Consider the following 18,941-nt stretch of genomic DNA (forward strand, 5'->3'; position numbering starts at 1 on the left):
TGCTGTTTTTGTATGATTCACATTGCATCTGAAATTTATCTGAAATCACTATCACGTGGATGTTTTCCCATCGGTTTAGGTGGGGATAAACTCAGAGCAGAACCGCCCATGAACTTTCCTCTATCAATGCTTTTATGACACTGTGACTCCCCTTATTAAGTTAGAACGTCAGAGAATCAGTCTGCACTTCTTTCCATGGCATGGATGTTAAATATGTTTGGTCTGTATGTTTGGTTAAGTGTGCGTACAAAATAAAATCTTCCTGTTGTTCTTATTTTCATTAAAACTAATAATCTTTAGGAAATCGAAATCCTTAGTTAATTTCCTTTATTAAAACTAATGTTAGTATTTATCCTAACGAAAAAACATGGAAGTCACGGAAAAGGGGTGTGTGGAAAAGGTGAAGAAAACAACAGGTGAGCGGGAGGGTAAATGAGAGCGCGGTGGTAATGGCGGGTGTGTCTTGTGAGTATTTTGTGAACACGAGCTTCTCTTTTATCATAAATTATTTCGACGCATGTACAGCAGTCACGTATTTTGACAAAGACGCATGATGCACATGGTTCACATGACGCACAGAACACATATTTTGAAATGATGAGCAACACACATGCAACTCCAAACACATTTTGAATTTGCGCCCCTCAGAAGAAAAGTCACCGGCCGCCACTGGTCATGCAATAACTTTGCAGTACCTACTGTAGCCGTAAAATCTCAACAAATCAAATTGCAAAGCGATTAATTTAAGAATTAAAGCATATAAAATAAAATAAATTTAAGACCATGAGGGAAAGTGTAAAATTCAGATTTAGACCTGAAAATGTTCCGCTTTCGGGAAAACCATCTGTTTTCTGGGGGTATGATTTTCTCTTTTAGAGTGGAAGAATTCTTTCCAGCAACTTATCCCTCGTCTCGTCTCAACACTAAGTTGCTTTTGTTGCAAATGTTGTTCCAGGCATTCAGAAGGCTGAGGGATTAGATTTCCAGTCCAATGGCCATCTGGAGTTTTCCTATTTGTTTCCTTCACAAAAAGAAGAAGGTCTATATATTTATAATTCCCACGGCAGGTTGCGCATGCCTGCCGTGGAGGGAGTGGAAAATTGGAGTGGTTGCATCACCAAACCGAGTAGTCGGGACGCATTGTGGACAGAGATGATTAGCGATACAGCTGGGAACAAGTCATGGATGGATTCAGAGCCACCAGGTACAGTTTGGACTGCGTTTGGATGGACTGTGAACAACGGCCTGCCAGAACAGCAGGTAGGTACAGTATGGGACAAAAATAGAAAGATAAGAAAAGAAAACCCATTTTTAAAGGAAAGAGAGAACAAAAACAAGAAAGAGGGAAAAATAAATTTCTAGTTCAAAGATAAATCTAAACATTCATTGTCAATTATGAGTCTGGAAAGCCTGATACACAAAGTAGTTTTAATCTAATCTCAGCTAGGCTACCCATACTTGTTTTTTTCTTCTGCTGAAAAAAGCTGTGAGGATTTGAGGAACCAAAGGGTAAACGGAGAACTTAAAGTCTGATAAACACCCAGACTCACCTCCACTATATGTGTGGAAAAGCCAGCCTGAGACATCTGGAGACCAAATGCTGTCCCATTCTTGCTGGTCCCTAAAGACACAGACAATGAATTCTTGCTTTAAAAAATATTCCAAAAACTGAATGAGAATAAAAATGACAAATATATGAGTCTAACAAAATATAGTAAAAATAAACCTCTCCAATAAATACAGAATATTAATATTTTACTAGAAAAAAGCTAGTCATGACTCATGACACAGAGTATATTTCAAACAGATGTGGTATCAATTTTAAGATTTGGTCCAATAAGATTTATAGTGTAGTGCTGGGCAGGGATGTAAACGTTTTATAGATTGAGGTTTCTGGCTCTAAATACTGTGCAATGCTGTGTGCGGTGCTTTTGTAGGCGGCCGTGGTGAAACGTCCCACCCTCTAAACTGAAGATTCTCTCTCCCAGAGCGTCCACGATGTCCTTCAAAGCTGCCTCATCTGTCACATTAAAAAAATGTTTATCATCTGGGTCGCTAGCGATGTACTTGATCTCATTGAGGAAAGCTTCAGGGTTGATGCCTCTGCGGTTATAGTAGCCCAGTACCTGTTATGAGAAAATCTCATCATCATCAAATATGATTCACTTTTTCTGAATGCCCACGCAAACCAAAAGCTCAAATGTAAATCCCAATAAGTAGGTTTAAGAGACTGGGCCCTTGTCACCAGTTTTACTGATGCCAGCAGCTAAATATGAACTCAAAGATTTCCAGCCCAAGTAAGTACAGTATGCCCATTTTAAAAATGGGTCGCTTCATCATCTCAGCATGAGACCGGGCATCAGATCAAGGCCCAGACCAAAGAAAATACCAAATAACTTGCCAAAGAAAGAAAGCAGAAGGGAAAGAACAGTGAGGAAAGAAGGCGGGACGTACAGCGATGGCATATCGGGTGATTCCGTCCTTCTCGCTGTCCTCGATGACCTGCTGCAGGTCAGGGCTGTCGTGTGATTCGCCATCTGTGATGACAATCATGACCTTTTTCGCTCCTCTTCTGCCCCCCTGAGTAAAGGCCTGTGTGCTGTGGAGAGGTAAATGATTTGTAAAAGTGTTCTGTACTGTAAACATTGTTATTGAGGTCTGTTGACAAACTTATGCGATCCAAGAGGACAACTCTATTGTTCTTCTATAGTTTAGGAGATATGATGGAGTGTTTCATTTAAGTATTAACTAAAGTCTCAGATGTTTCTCCTAAAACTGCTTAGGAGGAATAAAATAGAAACAAATAAGACAATTGGTAAAATATGTTAAAGAAAAACACTACCGTTTTTCAATCTTTTACTATGTTCTTACTTAAAATTAGACAAATGAATACATCCCTATCTTTTTCAATGCGTCCACTTAATCTATGTACAGCACGTCGTGAATGTGTTAGCATTTAGCCTAGCCCCATATATTCCTTAGGATCCAAACAGAGAGGAATTTAAAAGCCACCAAACACTTCCATGGTTTCCCTAATTGATGAGAGATTTTAAGTTTATCTTGACGTTTGATTGCAGACTTGAGCTCAGTTTGTGACATTGTTGAGATCTCTTCTGATACTCTTATGGAGACACTTATGAGATTTCTGCATCTTTGTCTTAGTAGAAATATCTGAGACACAGGAGACTCAAGTATACTTTACACTTAATAAGCTGAATATGTGATTATTTAATATATTACATGGGTTTGCTATGTTAGTGCCAAAGTGCTAAAATGTTAAGGTGCTGTTTGTGTGTTATGTGCACAACATACCGTGCAACATTGATTCCCAGTGCAGTGTTGGTCTCTTCTCCTCCTCGCTGGCCGATCTTACGGGCGGCTTTTACCACCTCCTCCACAGAGCGATAATCGTTCAGCTGAAACTCACTTACCACCTTTTCTCCATACTGCACTACCCCAACCTGCACAGTATTCAATCGCATGCGTAATCAAGAAACAAATACTGACAAAATGTATATTTCATAATGCACTGTAAGTTGCTTTGGAAAAAGAATCAGACATATGCATTAGTGTTGTGCCGATAGACGATAGTATCGTGTATCGACGATCGTCCGACATATCGCCAATGGCAGGCTTTCATGGCGATAGTCATGACGATAGTTGGCGAATGGTTGTTATTATCATCATCATCATAGTTTTGCATGCTTTTCCTCGCATGAGGGTTTGTGCTTCACTTTACGCGGAGAGCTTGTAGAGAGAGAGTTCCTTCTTGCACGCAGATGCACTCGATGCGCGCGTCTCGGACTCGTTCTAGCACCTAAATCCAGCGCGTGGATGAGCAGCTACGCTTCCCTCTGTCTCACATGCATGCGCTCTCGCATCTGTCCGAAGTCTAAACATAAACTGAAGTAGTAATCCTTATGTATTTGTGCGGTTTAATGCGTTTCATGCGAGCTGAGGCAAACTATTCCTTTTGTTTAAAATATAACCCGCTGCACAGAGCTGCGCTCTGTCTGAACTTGAAGTCAGATAGTAATCCTGTTTATGATATGCTTTTCAAGGAGTTTTAGCAATACATCCCTCGTGTTTAAAATATGATTGTGTTCCGCTGGACCAGTGTGTTTAAAAAGGCACCTCTGAGAGCACCACTGCTTGACACGTGTAACCTTCTGCAACAGCACTAAACAAATGCATTTAATTATTTTTATGTGCGCTGCGTGTGTCTGCGCAGGTGCATGTTTTTACAGTCATTAAGTAATCGTGTTAAAAATCAGGATTATGATTTTTCCCATAATTGAGCAGCCCTATCTCTGACATTTCCTTGCACTAGAGAGGTTGTTAGCGCGCAGAGGGTTAAAACCAGCGCGTGTCCTGTTCTCCCTCTCTGGCACGCAAAGAGCGTCTGGGCTTTAATGACGCACTCAGATTAATGGCATTAGTTTTAAGAAAGATGCATTCATGACGGTGTTGCTCTTGTTCTTTTTTCCACCAATCAAGTCTTGTCATAAATGAACAAATAAATAAATGAGTAAACTACTGCCCCGCCCCCCGATACTATCGTGTATCGCCGATCTCACAGGCTGACGATAGGACGATCTCAAAATGGGGCATATCGCCCAACACTAATATGCATAAACTTTACCTGTAAAAGTCAAACATACCTGAATTTGTCCTGGTCCGACGTGGAATTTCCGTAGGATGTTGATTAGGAAGTCTTGCACTTCATTCCAGGGGTAGATTGAATTTGATCCATCCAGGACAATCACTATGTCCATGAATGTCTCACACCCTGACAGAGAAGATTAGATGACAAAGATAAAACCACTAACAGACTTTAAGTTGTTCTGTTGAAAAGCAAATCTTTGATGTTTTGATAAAAACAAGGCCTGTAATTCTTTAACAAAAGAACTCTTGTTTCTTTGAGCAATCAAGACCATTTTCTTTATAAAAGAAGATTAAATCCATGTTATATTGCCAAAGGCAGATCCAGAAACAGTCACGGCCAAATTCAGCATAAAAATAAAGTCCCTGGTTAAGATGGAAAGTGGAAACATATTAAAGAAATGTCACTAACAAAAGTCTGACCTAGTTAAATCAAGTAGCACACAGAGCGTGCAGGTGCATTGTGCTTACTTTGGAAGGCAGGGGCGATAGTGCGGGAAAATTTGAAGCTGGCATTCACTCTGGAGCAAATTCCAGTGCTGTAGTACGAGCTGCCACATTCGTATGACCAAAGAGGACCACAAGCCTGTGAATTATCACAGAGAGTACTATTTACACTGTTAATGGATGAAATAATGATATTTAACCCAGTCATTTTTTGTGATTTACAGTTTTCTACATAAAATCATTTCACATAATGTAAAGAACATTCAGTAAAAATATAACCTTGATATCTATAGGTATAAGTAAGGTCAGACTTTATTCTGCATTTCATAACAGGGTCACATATATTAAGATTATATTTTATATTAATTTATATAGATTTTCAGAAGATGTTTAAAGATCTTAATTCACATAGAATGTATCCATGTTAAAGTGTTAAATGATGTTAATACGTAAGACTGCATAGACGGTTTCAGCAGGAACAACATAAACAAGTGGCTTTCGTGGAAAACACGTAACTTTCGGTAAACTCCGCTAAGAATAAATAACAATAAAGTCCTTTAAAAGTAGTTTATTTATATAACAAGCAAAATAAACAACATTTAGATTACCTAGGTTATTTTCAATGAGGTATTTGTTCAAGAGTTCAGTTTAGCAACTAGTCAGACCAATAAACAAACAGAAACCCGAAGTAAAGTTCTGACCAGAGGCGCAATCTTGTCATCGCACGTGCGTCCGATGAAACCGTCTATAGACTTTAAATAACGCACTTTGAGGCAATTTTCCCCGACAGGGATTAGACTAGTCGTAGACTAAAATAAATTTAAGAGCTGTCCAAACTGAAAACAACTTGCACTGACACACCAGGTATGTTTGTTAAAATTAGTTATATTTTCTAATTAAACTAAGGCCTAATCCTGGTTTAAGCTAATCCCTGTCTGGGAAACCACCCCATAATGTGTGTGTGTGCATATGTGTTGTAAAGTAAGCATTTTTTGTCACTCACTACAAAGCTGTTGTCTTTAGGGTTAGAAGAAAGCGTCATTCCAAGTCTCATCCTCTCCTTGCGCTCGGAGACATTTGTCAAGGATATCCTTCCTTAAGGAAATAAACGGATGGAGTTACAAATGTGCAAGCAAAATGAAAGGCTGCGCTCTGAATCCGAGTCTAAAATCAGACCGCAATCCATATGTGGCTTTAATACAGGGCTTCCTTTAACCATAAACTGATTTGGTAATCCTGTCTAGACATTCCTGGCTTTATCTGCAATGTGCATCCCATCACGTACGTGTGTGCTTTTGTACGCATGTAGAGTACTTATGAAACTGGCTTTATCTACATTCAACACTATATAAAACACATATGGCACAACACAGATGTGTTCTGTAGCGGGAAGAGCCCAGATGTGCACATGTAAACTCTATTAAGATCAGGAGAGGTTTTGAATGAACCAGTATGGTGCCCCCATTTGCTTTTCACAAGGCATGCCTGGTAACACTTCAACCAAACCGCAAGGCTCACCCGCTAACCCTTATTTAACTCATTATGAAAGCTTTGTGAAGTAATTAATCAAGACAGTTCATTTACAAAAGATTGTACCTAGATTGAGTTTGGTGCAGCTGGGCCCTCCAGATCTTCTGCTTAGAGGACATTTGTAAACGTCTCCTGTCTGATGCTGTCCATTTGTTTCCAGCGGGGCTCCTACCAGTAACCTAGAAACATTCACAATCCAAACTCATAAATATTAGCAATGACATTCAACAATATTCAAAACGTCATAAAAAATTATAAGCACAAAGCAGGTGTGTAATTCGGTTTCCAGTACAGTATATAATACAACAGCCGGAAGCCTGTTGATTTAAGCTCCCGGGGCCATTTAAAGGAGTTTAGTGGAAGTGAATCAATGAGGGATGACAGGTGAGTGGATTCTTCTGGCACGGGAATGTTTAAACAGGTTCGATTTTATGTTGACGTCTGAGGTAATGTATCAATGGTAGCTAACGCACAAGACGGTTAGGTATGTGGTGGCCGCTGAGAACTGTTTGCGTGTATGTTGAAATATGTGCACATGTATCCTATGACCCAGACTGACTTAATGCAATGCTCCATTAACAGTGCCTTGAGACGTAATACTGCTCCTGTAGAGAGCATTCAGGGACACATGCATCACTCAGGTACAGATGAAGTCTATATACACTCTCAGAAAAAAAAAAGGTTTGAAAGTTGTCACTGGGCTTTAAAGGGGCCATGACATGAAAATCTGACTTTTTCCATGTTTAAGTGCTATGATTGGGTCCCTAGTGATGCTATCAACCTATTTGATTTTTTTGATTTTAACCTTCAAATTTGAAAAAGATCAACCCAGTAACTTAGTTTTGGTAAACCATTCTCTACAAGCACATGAAAAAATAGGTAGTTGAAATTTGGCTCTCCTTATGATGTCATAAGGAGCTCTTATTATAATAATCCAACCCCTTAATCCAACCACAGCACTGACATTTAGTGCAGAGAGAAAATAATTCACAGAACAATTGAGTTTCAATTTCAACAAACCACCATCATTGTGATCAGTGTTTGCACTTGATCTGCACATGTGCATTTTAGAGGACACACCCAAAACAGCACATTTTTGCACACACCTACAAAGTGGCAATTTTAACATGCTATAATAAATTATTTATATGGTATTTTGAGCTAAAACTTCACACATGTGCTCTGGGGACACCAAAGATGTATTTGACATCTTAAAAAAGTCCTGTGACATGGGCCCTTTAAAAAAGGTCCTAAATATCTACCATTTTGGTGAAGATACAGTGAGGAAAATAAGTATTTGAACACCCTGCTATTTTGCAAGTTATCAGACTTAGAAATCATGGAGGGGTTCGAAATTATCATCGTAGGTGCATGTCCACTGTAAAAGACATAATCTAAAAAAAAAAATTCAGAAATCACAATGTATGATTTTTTTAACTATTTATTTGAATTATATAGCTGCAAATAAGTATTTGAACACCTGTCTATCAGCTAGAATTCTGTGCCCGGTTGCATGAAACTCCTTAAGTGAGGGTTTCCCTGAGGGAGAAAAAATCCCTGAGGTAAGGGATTTATTTAAGAGCGTTGCAACAAAGGTCTTAACTGTCACCCTTACCTAAGTGTTGATACTAAGTATTTTACGATAGTCTCTGCCAAAACACAGCAGCGGAGAAGCAGTTGCTACGGTTACAAAATCTCACAGCGTAAACAAATCAACGCACGCAGCTCAACAGACGGCGAATTTGTGTACAATGAAACATCGCAAATAACAGACTGTAAAGTGACGCATGCATGAATACTCAAAGTAATTCAAACTGGAAACACTTTATTTTGACGGACGATCAAACCGCCATTCTTCTGATAAATGCGCATCACTTTTCTCTAGGGATTATTTCGATTGTTAGAAATGCGCGTTTGTGCTTCATTTTCTTAAAAAACCCATAAAATCAGCCATCGCGTGTGACGTTAAGGGACCTGTTTTAGTCCCTTAAGTTTTTAAGGGAAAATGGGACTTAAGGACTTTGTAGCAACGCATAGCAGAACTTAAGGTAATACTTTAGCATTCAAGGGTAAATACTTATTGACAGCCTTAAGGTTCACTTAAGGGTTTTTCTTGCAACCCATTTTTTATTAAGGGTACCCTTAAACTTATATTTAAGGGATTTCTTAGCTTAAGGACTTTCATGCAACCGGGCACTGACCCTCAAAGACCTGTTAGTCTGCCTTTAAAATGTCCCCCTCCACTCCATTTATTATCCTAAATTAGATGCACCTGTTTGAGGTGGTTAGCTGCATAAAGACACCTGTCCACCCCATACAATCAGTAAGAAACCAACTACTAAAATGGCCAAGACCAAAGAGCTGTCCAAAGACACTAGAGACAAAATTGTACACCTCCACAAGGCTGGAAAGGGCTACCAAGCAGCTTGGTGAAAAAAGGTCCACTGTTGGAGCAATCATTAGAAAATGGAAGAAGCTAAACATGACTGTCAATTTCCCTCAGTCTCACCTCGTGGGGTCTCAATGATCTTAAGAAAGGTGAGAAATCAGCCCAGAACTAAACGGGAGAAGCTGGTCAATGACCTGAAAAGAGCTGGGACCACTGTTTCCAAGGTTACTGTTGGTAATACACTAAGACGTCATGGTTTGAAATCATGCATGGCACGGAAGGTTCCCCTGCTTAATGTCCAAAGATTGATGCTTTAAAATATGTAATTTTAAAAAAAGTTCTAAGGGGGAGCATGCTCCCAGACCCTAGAGGGGTAATTTTCTTCTCATCTTTTTCACCCCTGACCCGTTTTCATGCCTGAAAGGTCTCCAAAAAAATCTGGATTTTGGAGTTAGTTGAACCAATGTTAAAATGATAGTTATTTTACAATAAACATATTATTGGTTTCTGTAGGAAAAAAGAGTGGGTGGTGGCAGCGGAGCTCATTGGGTGCTCAGCACCCCTAAAGCTCTAACCCTAGAATCGCCTCTGCCTATGAGGTACCAATATGTACCTTTTAGGTACAAAAGTGTACTTTTTTCAAAAGGTTCCACCCCAGTGACAGCTTTTGTACCTTTTTTCAGAGAGCGTACTGCACAGAGTAGTCAGTACTTCTCATTGAAGCACGAAGCTTTTAAATGCACATTAAGTTACCAGCCATGCAGGGCTTAATTAACTACAGCAGTTACAGATCACCAAAATACCAGAGATCCTTTGAACTATTTATTTTAGAGAGACAGAATTTTGTTGTGTTGACAGTGATCTCAAGGAGAAACCTGTTTGACACATTTTGTCAGCAGCAGCCCAGGATGGGCCCTATATAATTTGACTACATAATTAGCTTATGGCAAGGACAGCAGTATATGGTACCATTAAATACACTATGAAATGTGAGGAAGTGTGACAGTAAAACCACACTAAACTTGGGAAACAAAAGTCCATTCACTGCAAATGGACAGAGCTGTTTTTATGATCTGTGGGTTATTTGTCTGCCTTTTTTTAAAGAGTGCATGGATCTCTTGTAAAACACTACATTTTCTCAAGAGCGGCACACTAGCTTCATCCACTGCAACTTAGGGGTTACTTCACAACTTAAACTGTGATCGTAAACAGTAAGTTTGTTTATTAACTCGCTTTTTAAAAGCAAGTTGGGTGTAATTATTTGGAGCCATTGCCTATAAATCTTGAGGTTCAATGTTATATAGACCATAGTTTTTTCAGTGCATTCTGTATTATCAATGAAGGATTTAAAACATTCTGCCAAAAACTGACAAAAGTTTCAATCTGCTGATTTTGATGGGTAGTAAAGGTTAATGCTCTACACGGGAGCAAAACCTTTCAGTGTGATTCAGTGAATTGATATCTGACACTCATTTATTGCATATCCAGACCTCCACGAGTACTCAACAAAGGTCAGGGGTCTCCATCATGGGCCCCACGAGTTGACTTGAAAATACTTCTTTGTTTTGCATATTTCACCAGTAAAAATCTAGTACTTTTAACTTCTTTAACATACAGATTTTAGCCTTTACTTGTAGCCTATAATAATTACAGGATACCCACAGGCTTTTTACGGTGAAATTATGGACTTGACAAGAAACAGTAAGTATGTTTTAAATGGTTAGCCTTAACAGACACATTCACACAAATTTCACACTGTGTTTGACAGTAGTCTGAAATGTGCATGAATATGAAAATAAGCTTACACATAAAAAACAACAGAAGTGTTCACCTTAAAGTTCATACAAATATTTTCAAAAGTCTCTGGAAATAATTTTAGCAGAAAGAGCGCAGACTGTGCGCATACCTTCACTGCCATTAATATTGTGTTTCTAACTGGTGTTATAGCTGCCTTTGGCGAAGCACTTTACACTTAAGTTCAGCTGGGGACAAAATTACCTTAATAAAAAAAAAAGGAAAAGAAATAGAAAGAGAGATGAGAATAAGAATAAGAATGAAGACTATAGTTGCTATGATTTAAGAGTCTAGCCAAACTTCCAGAGCAGTGGCACAGTGAGCTGTTATTACAATCAGACTCAAACTCATTAGGGTCAAGAGTTTTTTCTGAGGCGAGGCAGCAACAGGGCGAACAGCGATGAATAATTGAGCCTCGCAAATACACGCTTCTTTACATATATTCAACCTACCACAAAACTCTGCACTACCAGCTCAAACCATATGGAAAAGGCAAAGTCATCAATGTGCAAATGTTTTTCACATTTGGGGAATGAGAAAACTTGCGCTTATGGTATTATGGTGCTGAGGTCTGTAGAAGTGTGAGTGAGTGCAGTGACATGCTGTTTCATCACACTCATATACTGCGTGATGGGAGAGAAAGCGAGAGGTGCTCTTTCCTTCTTAAACCACACAGCCTGTGACTAAGTGAGTTATTGAGTGACAACAACATGCTATACTTCATGTTTCTGAAAATCAAAGTGACTTTCCATGGATATCTGGTAAGACACACATTCTTAGTATATCTAATCCAACAAAATATAATTCATGCTTACGGCAAATATTGTGCAAATTCTGCTACTGTGTTTGTAACTAATTATTTAAAAGATTTTGAAAGCATGCAATAATGACTCTTCTAATTATAAAAAAATCCAGGGGAACTTGTGCCACATAGAGACTAGCTAAACAGAAAATCAAATAATGGCGGCAAGGTCACTAAGGGATTTTTAAAGATGAAATTGAGATACCCCTGGATTATGAGATCCTTGGTTTGTAACTGACTAAAAATGAGAACTTTAAATGATTTGGTCAGACAATCTGCAGGCATCTCAATGTTATTAACTCTTTCCCTGCCATTGAAGAGTTAACTCATCAATTAAAGCTGCAGTCTGGACTTATTTGGGTCTAAAAATAGCCACAAAAAAACATTTTTGAGAAAATACATAACCAGAAAGTGTTCGAAACTATTTTTAGTAATGTTTTAATGCGTGTATTTCTGTAAACGCGTATAAACTGACTGGCATTGGGTCACGTGCAAACAACAGCGCAATGTATGGACACACACTTAAAACATCCTGTAGTGCATCCTTACTATCAAGATAACATAATAGCGAATGTAATACACTTATGTAGAGAAATACATGCCATGTGAGTAAAAAGAATATTACATGACAGCAAATATAAATGAAAATAAATGACTTACTTCAGGAATATTATCTTTCTCCAGTCGATCTTCCATTGATCTATAAAATTTTCCACTGGTGTAAATTTAGTATCTAACTAAGATGAACGCTTCTTTACTTTTCCTCATTGTCCAGACATTTATCATCCCTATAGAGACAGAGCGCAGTTCCCTTTCAGTCGGTCACTACGACGTCACGTCGTGACCGACGAATTGGGAACTCGCTTAGAGAGACCAATCTGCTTCGTACTCTACTAAAACGCCAATGAACTTGGCATTGAGATATTTGCATAATGCTGGCGCCGCCCCGCCAGGTGCGTATATAAGCCACAGGTGCAAATATGGAAATTAGCTTTTTTCGCTTCGAAAGCCGGCATTATCTGCTACTGAGAAGCTACTCTCTGCTCTTCTGGGAACGGTTGCTGAAGTTGATTGACAAGCAGTACTGACACAGCGGACGCTCGCAGTATTCCACTGCTCTGCATATTTTTTGTTTTGAGTTTAGTGTGTGCGTTGCCTCTCCCTGTGCGCATCATCAGCTGAGCACCTAAAGAGTGATTTCCCTAAAGAGTGATACGTGAGAGCTCTGTGTCTTTTTAAAGACAGCCACTCTCTCGTATATTCGGAGATCAGCGTCCTTTTCAGGATAGCTTTTCCTCTGTGCGATCTTGGATGCGAGAAGTACAGGGATTCCAGTGACGGTCACGAGCGCTGTCTTCGTGCTTGGGCATCGAGCACTCCGAGGCTGCGTTCGTGGAGAGCTTTTGTTCTCTCTGTGAGAGCATAACCCTCTTGGATTGCGGAGACGACTGTCGTTTCTACGGGAACGACGTCCGCGCCTTTGCAGTGCTGAACGCCGTCATGGTGCGGCTGTCAAGCGCTCGCAGGACGCTCTTCGCATCACTACGCTGAGTAGGACGGAGGATGCGTCCTTCACCTACCGGCCTTCTCATCCTCAGCCGGTTGAGGCTCCGGTGGAGACTGCAGAGTCGTGTTCTGCGATTTCTGCCGAATCCATTGGACCTCCTTCTGGTCCCGTCACTTCTGCAGCATCAGAGGGGTGCCCATTTTTTTTCCCTCCGAGGCGGAGTCGTCCCGGAGATGGCGGCCGTGCCCGCTCGGGCGGCGGAAACGGTAGAGTTGGAGGGGTTAATCCCTCTCCGCCCGAACCGTCCCGCCCACATGATTGGTACTTCGGAGCTGCCCGGGCCTCTACGGTCCTCACCTCCTGTGCCTGCCTTTCCCGACGGCACGAAGAGCTGACGTGATTTGCGGCCGTCTCGGCCGTTCAGCTTTCACCCCTCATCTCCCTCACTAACGGAGCCGCTAAGGGGGATCCCTTCAGTGGAGCAGGGGGTTGCGATGCAGCTGCGTTCCTGGAGGGACCACCCAACCCTTCCCTCCCGTGTTTGTATAGACAGTCGTCCGGTTACGGGCGCTGCCCATCAGGCATGCGGAGACGCGGCTTCAGCCCTGCACGCATTAACGTACTGCAGGTTCACCAAGCGAAGGCTTTAGAGATATACGAGGGAAGCCGCGACCTTCAGTCGTGCGATGTCCACCACAGTGTTCAAGATCGCCACCTTTGGCTATGTCTGGCTTATATGACGGAACAACTTCATGAATGCTCCTGTCTCACAGACCGGCCTCTTCGGCGAGCCCGGGGAGTCGTACAGCTCCGCTGCGCAGACTGAGGCGATCTCCTAGGTCGTACCCCGGCGGATGAGAGCTGCCCTTGGTCCACCAACGCCGGCTCCTCAGTCTGCCTCTCGCCGTCGGCGTCCTGCGGCGGCCACCTCTGTTCTCCTCCTCGGACCCCATCTCGGCAGCGCAGGGGAACCGGTCGTCAGCAGCTCGCCCCGCCCGCTTAGCCGCTTCCCGTGAAAATCGGGAGTTTAAGTGGCCAGAGACGGGCGACCCGGAGTGGCAGAGGATCACTCTTCAGGAGACCGTGATTCGCTCCTTCCCCCGGTAGAGGGTCGGGTGGAAAATCCTTGGTTTGCATATGTTCCACCGGCTGTCCAGCCGGTACCCACTTAACCACACATAAGAGTGCATTCCTCTTTCCTCTCCGGGTCTCCGGAGGATCGAGAGAGCCGTGGGCGTACACCTGCTCACTCTACCTCTCCTCTATCGCCAGCGGGTGTCCTGAGGAGTCCGAGCTCTCCACTGAGGAGACCGGACCACCAGCACCCTCATCGGGCTCAGGTCAGTGTCACACACACACACACATACTGTAGATGTTTATGCTGTCACGGCAGACGCACCGGCAGTCTCACCTGTCTCGCTTCGCTGCCCCACCGCGGGTACTTCGGTAGTGTCGTTAATTCTCCTCGTACGGTCCCGGGATGCTTCGCTTCAGTTCCCAGCCCGTCTCGTTGGGTTTTACGCACTATCCGCCTCGGTTACGTAATACAATTACCGGCACTCCCCCAAATTCTCGGGCATTCGTTTCACTATAGCGAAAGCGTCCGATGCACATGTACTGCGTGCAAAAGTCGATGTCCTGCTGGCGAAGGACATTTCGAGCCGGTCCCTCTTACCGAGAATGATGATAAGGTTTTTCCAGCCTTTATCTCATATTACCCAAAATACGCGGTGGGTTACGACCGATTTATTTACGCTCCGGCTCTACAAGTGTGAACCTTTAGGATGATACGCCGAGGCTCGTATTTCAATATTCAAATCGGTTTGCAGCCTTAGACCTGTAGACGTGTACTTTGTGTCCATCTCCCCTCGCCTAGACCGTTTTTCGCTCTGCGTTCGTGGGGTGGGCATATTAATAAGTACACCATTCGAGCTGTCTCTCTCTCCCCGTGTCTCCATGAAAGTGCTAGTCATGGCATTTAAATCTCCGAGAGAGAGAGCGTTGTTCGCATTCTGCTTATATTTACGTCAACTATAATGGCTCGTTCTTGGCAAACGTGCGCGAACACAGAGATTTAATGCTTCAGCATCTCGCTCGTTTAAGTCATCAGGTCAGCTGGGAAAAGAGCAACTTTTCCCCGTGCAGAGGATCCTTTTCTCAGTTTGGAAATAGACTCGATCGATTTATTGGCGTGTTTTACAAGAGCGCGCAACCAGTCAGTTCTGACTTGCCTCGGTTTAATTCGAGGGAAGTACGCGGTCCCTCTGAAACAATTTCAGAAGCTCTTGGACATATGACAGCATGCTGCGGCTGTGACACTGCTCGAGCTGCTTCATATGAGACCGCTTCAGCATTGGTTTTACGATCGAGTCTCGAGGAGAGCGTGGCGCAACGGCATACACTGTGTAACCATTACACCTGTGTCATTTCAATTTTACCCCGTGGCAGACCCAGCATTTCTGATAGCAAGATATGCCCCTGAGTCGGGTCTCCTGGCATTCTGTAGCACATACAATGCCCCCAGCACGGGATGAGCAGCCACGTATGACGGGCTTGCAGTCTCAGGGGTGTGCATAGCACCCCAACTGCCGCGAGCGGTGCGCTGTATATCTGGGACTTGTACGCTCCGCTATGGAGATGCGAGGGAAGGATGTATTAGCCGACACCGACAACATTGCGACTGTTGCGTTATTTACCGTTAAGGCGGTTTTTGTGCTCTCGTCACCTGTCGCATCTCGCTCGTCATCTCCTCCTTTGGAGTCAGAAGCATCTGAGGTCCCTTCGTGCCATTTACATCCCGGGTTCGCTCAATACAGCGGCAGACGCGCTTTCCCGAGCTGCGCGCCCCGGTGAATGGCGACTCCACCCCCAGACGGTCCAGCTAATTTGGAAGAAGTTTGGTCGTGCGCAGATATATCTGTTTGCGTCGCCGGACGATACCCACTGTCGCCGGTTTTTATTCACTAACCGAGGGCAGCCTCGGCGTGGATGCGTTGGCACACAGCTGGCCGCGGGGGACGCGAAAATACGCATTCACTCCAGTGAGCTTAATTGCACAGACACTGTGCAAAGTCAGGCAGGACGAGGAGAGCCTTTCGTTAGTCGCCCCATACTGGACGACCAGGAATTGGTTTTCAGAGTTAACGCTCCTCGCGACAGCCCCTCCCTGGCGAAATCCCCTAGGAAGGACTTTCTTTCTTTAGGAAGGGGCACATTATGGCACCCGCGCCCCGACCTGTGGGATCTCCATGTATGGTCGTTGAGTGCGCGCAAGGTTTAGGTGATTTATCGCAAGCGGTATCTAACACCATCGACGCGGTACGAGCACCGTCCACAAGACGGGCTTACGCGCTTAAATGAAACCCTTTTTGTCACCTGGTGCTCTTCGCAACGCGAGGACCCCAGAGAATGCTTAACATTGTGCTTTATATATCCTCAACATAGGTTAGATGGTAGGCTGTCACCCTCCACCATTAAAGTTGATATCGCCGCTATTTCTGCTCATCACTCGCTTATTAACGGCAGATCAGTTGGCAGCATGATTTGGTTATTAGATTTTAAGAGGCGCTCGCAGGCTAAACCCCTCGCGCCCTCCCTCTATTCCTCCTGAGACCTGTCCATGGTGCTGAAGCCCTACTACAGGTTCCGCGTTCGAGCCTTTGCAGTCTGCGAGTCTGAAGTTTTTGTCAATGAAAACTCTGACCCTGCTAGCATTGGTCTCCGTGAAGAGAGTAAGGAATTTACATGCATTCTCTGTTGACGATTCGTGCCTTCAGTTTGGTCCTGCTGTCTCACTGAGACCCAGACCAGGCTACGTGCCCAAAGTTCCCACCACTCCCTTCAGAGATAAGGTGGTGAGCTTGCAAGCGCTGCCCCCCGGAGGAGGGCAGACCCAACCATGGCTTTATTATGCCCCGTACGAGCGTTACGCATCTACGTGGATCGCACACAAAGCCTTAGGACCTCAGATCAGCTCTTTGTTTGTTATGGTGGTCAGCAGAGAGGGAAAGCTGTCACTAAGCAGAGGATGTCTCATTGGATAGTTGTTACTATCGCCCTTGCTTATAATCTGCAGGGCATTCCTTGTCCATTTAATTTGAGAGCTCACTCTACTAGAAGTGTTGCCTCATTTTGGGCATTCGCTCGTGGTTCCTCGCTAACAGACATCTGCAGAGCTGCTGGTTGGGCGACACCTAATACGTTCATTAGATTTTAATGTTCGTGTCGAGCCTGTCTCCTCTCGTGCCCTTTCCTCGTTAGGGGAAGCACAGAGAACAGGCTCGCAGGTCGGCTTGCAGCCTCCGACTGCTGCTCCAAACTGAGCTCAGTATGGAAGGCCATCAAGGCAAAAACGCGTAATAATTAGTTTTGCCTTCCTCCGCTGCCTTGGCAGCCTGATGTTGCGGAGCATCCGCTGCCAGCCTCTCACTAGCTGCATCCTCGCGAACCTGTGTTTGGCTCGGGCATCCACATTGCGTCCCACCGGGTTCCTTTGTGAGTATTTTCCGTGGGGTTAATCCTACTAGCCCACGTTTTCCTCAGCAGAGCACTGCTTTGCTTACACAGCCACGGCTGTCATTTATACCTCAACTACGGTTGACTTTCGCCCACCAATAGCCCTTAACGGGGCGGTGGCTTCCGCAGCGTCCCTATACCGCTCAGATAGGGCGCTTCCCAGTCGCTAGCACTACTGTGGGGTTAAAGGAACATCTAGTGCCCGGCCTTCTGCCTTAAAACCTAATTCTCCTTATCCTTAAGTGGAACCGGAGGGCTTTACGCAGACACTGGAAGAGGTCAGCCCTCAGTGGCGTTTTGGTAGGGATTCCCAATTCGTCGGTCACGACGTGACGTCGTAGTGACCGACTGAAAGGGAACGTCTCGGTTACGTATGTAACCCTCGTTCCCTAAAGGAGGGAACGGAGACGTCACGTCCCGTCGCCACAGGGCTGCTCCCTGCTGTTTATCGGCCGGTCACACTTCCGGCTTTCTCAGCGAAATGAAGCTAATTTCCATATTTGCACCTGTGGCTTATATACGCACCTGGCGGGGCGGCGCCAGCATTATGCAAATATCTCAATGCCAAGTTCATTGGCGTTTTAGTAGAGTACGAAGCAGATTGGTCTCTCTAAGCGAGTTCCCAATTCGTCGGTCACGACGTGACGTCTCCGTTCCCTCCTTTAGGGAACGAGGGTTACATACGTAACCGAGACGTTATGCAAATTTGAAAACCACGCCCACCGGGCGGGAAAGCGATCCAACCGTCTCCATTGACTTTGTATTGCGAGAAGCCGCCTCCTTGTCATTTCTGGCTTGTAACAAAAAACTGAATAATGCCTAAAAGCTGCTGTGTGACAATATGTACAGCTAACAAGCCAAAGAACCCAGAAATAAGTTTTTATAAGCTGTCGAGCCGTAAAACCCTGTCTTTAAGGAGAATAAAGTGGATCGCCGACTACGTTTCCCCCTATTGGACGCAGTTCTACTAATAGTATTACTATGAAAAGTTGCCTGTATCCATTTCTGTGTCTTTAAACTAGAGCTGCAACTATCGACTATTTTTTCAACCGATTAATCTATCGATTATTTTTTCGATTAATCGAATAGTCTAATGATTTTTTTATACATATAATTCCCCAACAAATAATAAATGTAACATCTGCCATTAACGCTAACATTTTATTTAAGCATTTTCTTAATTAAACAAACACACAAACCAAAATTTTCAACATGAAAAATAAAGTGGCAGTGCCACTTTAAAAGAGGCATTATTCACCTTAAACAATAAAATAGGCATATATTAATATTTTAAA

General features: G+C 43.4%; 1 protein-coding gene across 1 annotated transcript in view; it reads right to left on the reverse strand.

Annotated features, from left to right (window-relative positions):
* itga11a (integrin, alpha 11a) overlaps window positions 1-18,941 on the reverse strand; it is a 65,251-nt gene that overhangs the window by 27,646 nt on the left and 18,664 nt on the right. Inside the window, exons 3-10 of the mRNA XM_065267718.2 lie at window positions 6,706-6,818; window positions 6,113-6,204; window positions 5,134-5,248; window positions 4,662-4,789; window positions 3,313-3,461; window positions 2,455-2,599; window positions 1,961-2,126; window positions 1,551-1,621 (exon numbers count right to left, since the gene is read on the reverse strand). Coding sequence (XP_065123790.1) covers window positions 1,551-1,621; window positions 1,961-2,126; window positions 2,455-2,599; window positions 3,313-3,461; window positions 4,662-4,789; window positions 5,134-5,248; window positions 6,113-6,204; window positions 6,706-6,818 — 979 coding nt within the window. The remainder of the gene's footprint in view (window positions 1-1,550; window positions 1,622-1,960; window positions 2,127-2,454; window positions 2,600-3,312; window positions 3,462-4,661; window positions 4,790-5,133; window positions 5,249-6,112; window positions 6,205-6,705; window positions 6,819-18,941) is intronic.

This window comes from Paramisgurnus dabryanus, chromosome 2 (assembly GCF_030506205.2).
Source record: "Paramisgurnus dabryanus chromosome 2, PD_genome_1.1, whole genome shotgun sequence".
NCBI lineage: Eukaryota > Metazoa > Chordata > Actinopteri > Cypriniformes > Cobitidae > Paramisgurnus > Paramisgurnus dabryanus.